Source organism: Tasmannia lanceolata, unplaced genomic scaffold, assembly GCF_043159265.1.
Source record: "Tasmannia lanceolata isolate RefF3 unplaced genomic scaffold, GAP_Taslan_0.1 ptg000007l, whole genome shotgun sequence".
Taxonomy (NCBI): domain Eukaryota; kingdom Viridiplantae; phylum Streptophyta; class Magnoliopsida; order Canellales; family Winteraceae; genus Tasmannia; species Tasmannia lanceolata.
The window spans coordinates 27,769,356-27,770,921 of NW_027518684.1; the positions used below are offsets into that span (position 1 = coordinate 27,769,356).

General features: G+C 37.8%; 1 protein-coding gene across 1 annotated transcript; it reads left to right on the plus strand.

The window, feature by feature from the left end:
• Positions 1–557: 557 nt before the first annotated feature.
• On the plus strand, positions 558–1,313 carry LOC143880724 (uncharacterized). The gene has a single exon (XM_077383697.1). The coding sequence runs from the start codon at positions 558–560 to the stop codon at positions 1,311–1,313; it is 756 nt and encodes a 251-aa protein (XP_077239812.1).
• The last annotated feature ends 253 nt before the right edge of the window (positions 1,314–1,566 follow it).

Here is a 1,566-nt window from a genome sequence, read left to right on the forward strand (position 1 = left end):
GTTTCTGCAGAGGTGCGAATTCACCTTAAAGAGAGCGACATAGTCTGTGCTCATCTCGACGCATCGAAAAGGTTACACTGACATTGTTTATTTGTTTTTTCTGTTCCTCAACAGAAGTCTGGTCAGCCATATTATACCCTAAATCCTCAACAATTTTAAGATGAATTTGATTGTCTGTTTATAATATGGCATTGCACGAAGTTTTATCGGATTCCTCCAATCCACATAAACCTTTTCATTTTAACGGTGCAAACTTTAAGAGATGGAAGAAGAAGATGTTCTTTTTTTTGTCGACGAAAAAGGTAGCCCATTTATTAACTGAAGCAAAGACATGGAGATCAGAACTAGAACCGACTCGTTCGGTCTTGAAAAAACAGTGGAAAGAATCTGATTTCTTGTGTCAAAATTTTATTTTGAATTGCCTTTCTGATGAACTGTATGATTTCTACAGTGACTCTTAAGATTCTAAGTCACTTTGGGAAGCATTACAGAAAAAATATGATACGGAAGAAGCGGGTTCAAAGAAGTATGTTGTAAGCAAATACTTTAGGTTTTACATGGTTGATGAGAGAACTGTTATATCACAGACTCATGAATTGCAGAAATTGGTCCATGACATTCTTGCAGAAGGAATGATCATTAGTGAACAATTTCAAGTGGCTGCTATGATTGACAAGTTGCCTCCTTTGTGGAAAGATTTTAGAAACTCTCTATTACATAAATCTAAAGAACTTTTAATGGAAAGTCTTCTCGTCTGTCTTAGGATTGAAAAAGAGAATCGTAACCAGGATAAGAAAGAGGAAAATGGTAGTAATATAAATGCTATATCTGTTGTCCAAAGCCCAAACCAGAAACTGCAAGTGAATTTGAAGCCTAAGAAGAAGATGATGAAGAGGAAACAGAACCAAAGCCGAGGTATCAATAAGAGTCAGAACCAGAACCCCAAAAAGAATAATGATTATTCTAAGGTTGTGTGCTACAACTGTGGCTTGAAAGGGCATATTGCCCGAATGTGTCGGCAAAAGGAAGGTGCACAAGTCCCTCAGGCTAATGTGACTGAAAAGCCACTTGTTTCTATGATCACTGAAGTGAATGTCATTGGCGGGTCTGATGGGTGGTCGGCTGACACAAGGGCTTTTCGTCATGTATGTTATGACAAAAGTTGGTTCAAGACTTATACACTTATAGATGTTGATAAGAAGGTGTTGATGGGAGACTCTCACACCACTAAGGTACTCGGAATTGGGGATGTTGAACTCCGATTCACTTTTGGGCGGAAAGTGCTGCTGAAGGATGTTCTTCACACTTCCTAAAAAATATTTTGGCTCACCCGAATCAGTATACAAAACATAATTTAAAGCAGGAGAATACCTTTCAGGAGGTTTAATCTGTCTTGAAGATCTTCTAAGAACAAGAGTTTCCAATTCCTGCACTTGAAGATTATCACCATATTCACCATCTACATTTCCAAAATCATCATCTTAATTTTTTGGAATTTCTTGCACACTAGGTATGACCCCACCTCCAGTCTCATCGAGTTCTAAAAACTCTGTTTCATCTTTTCTA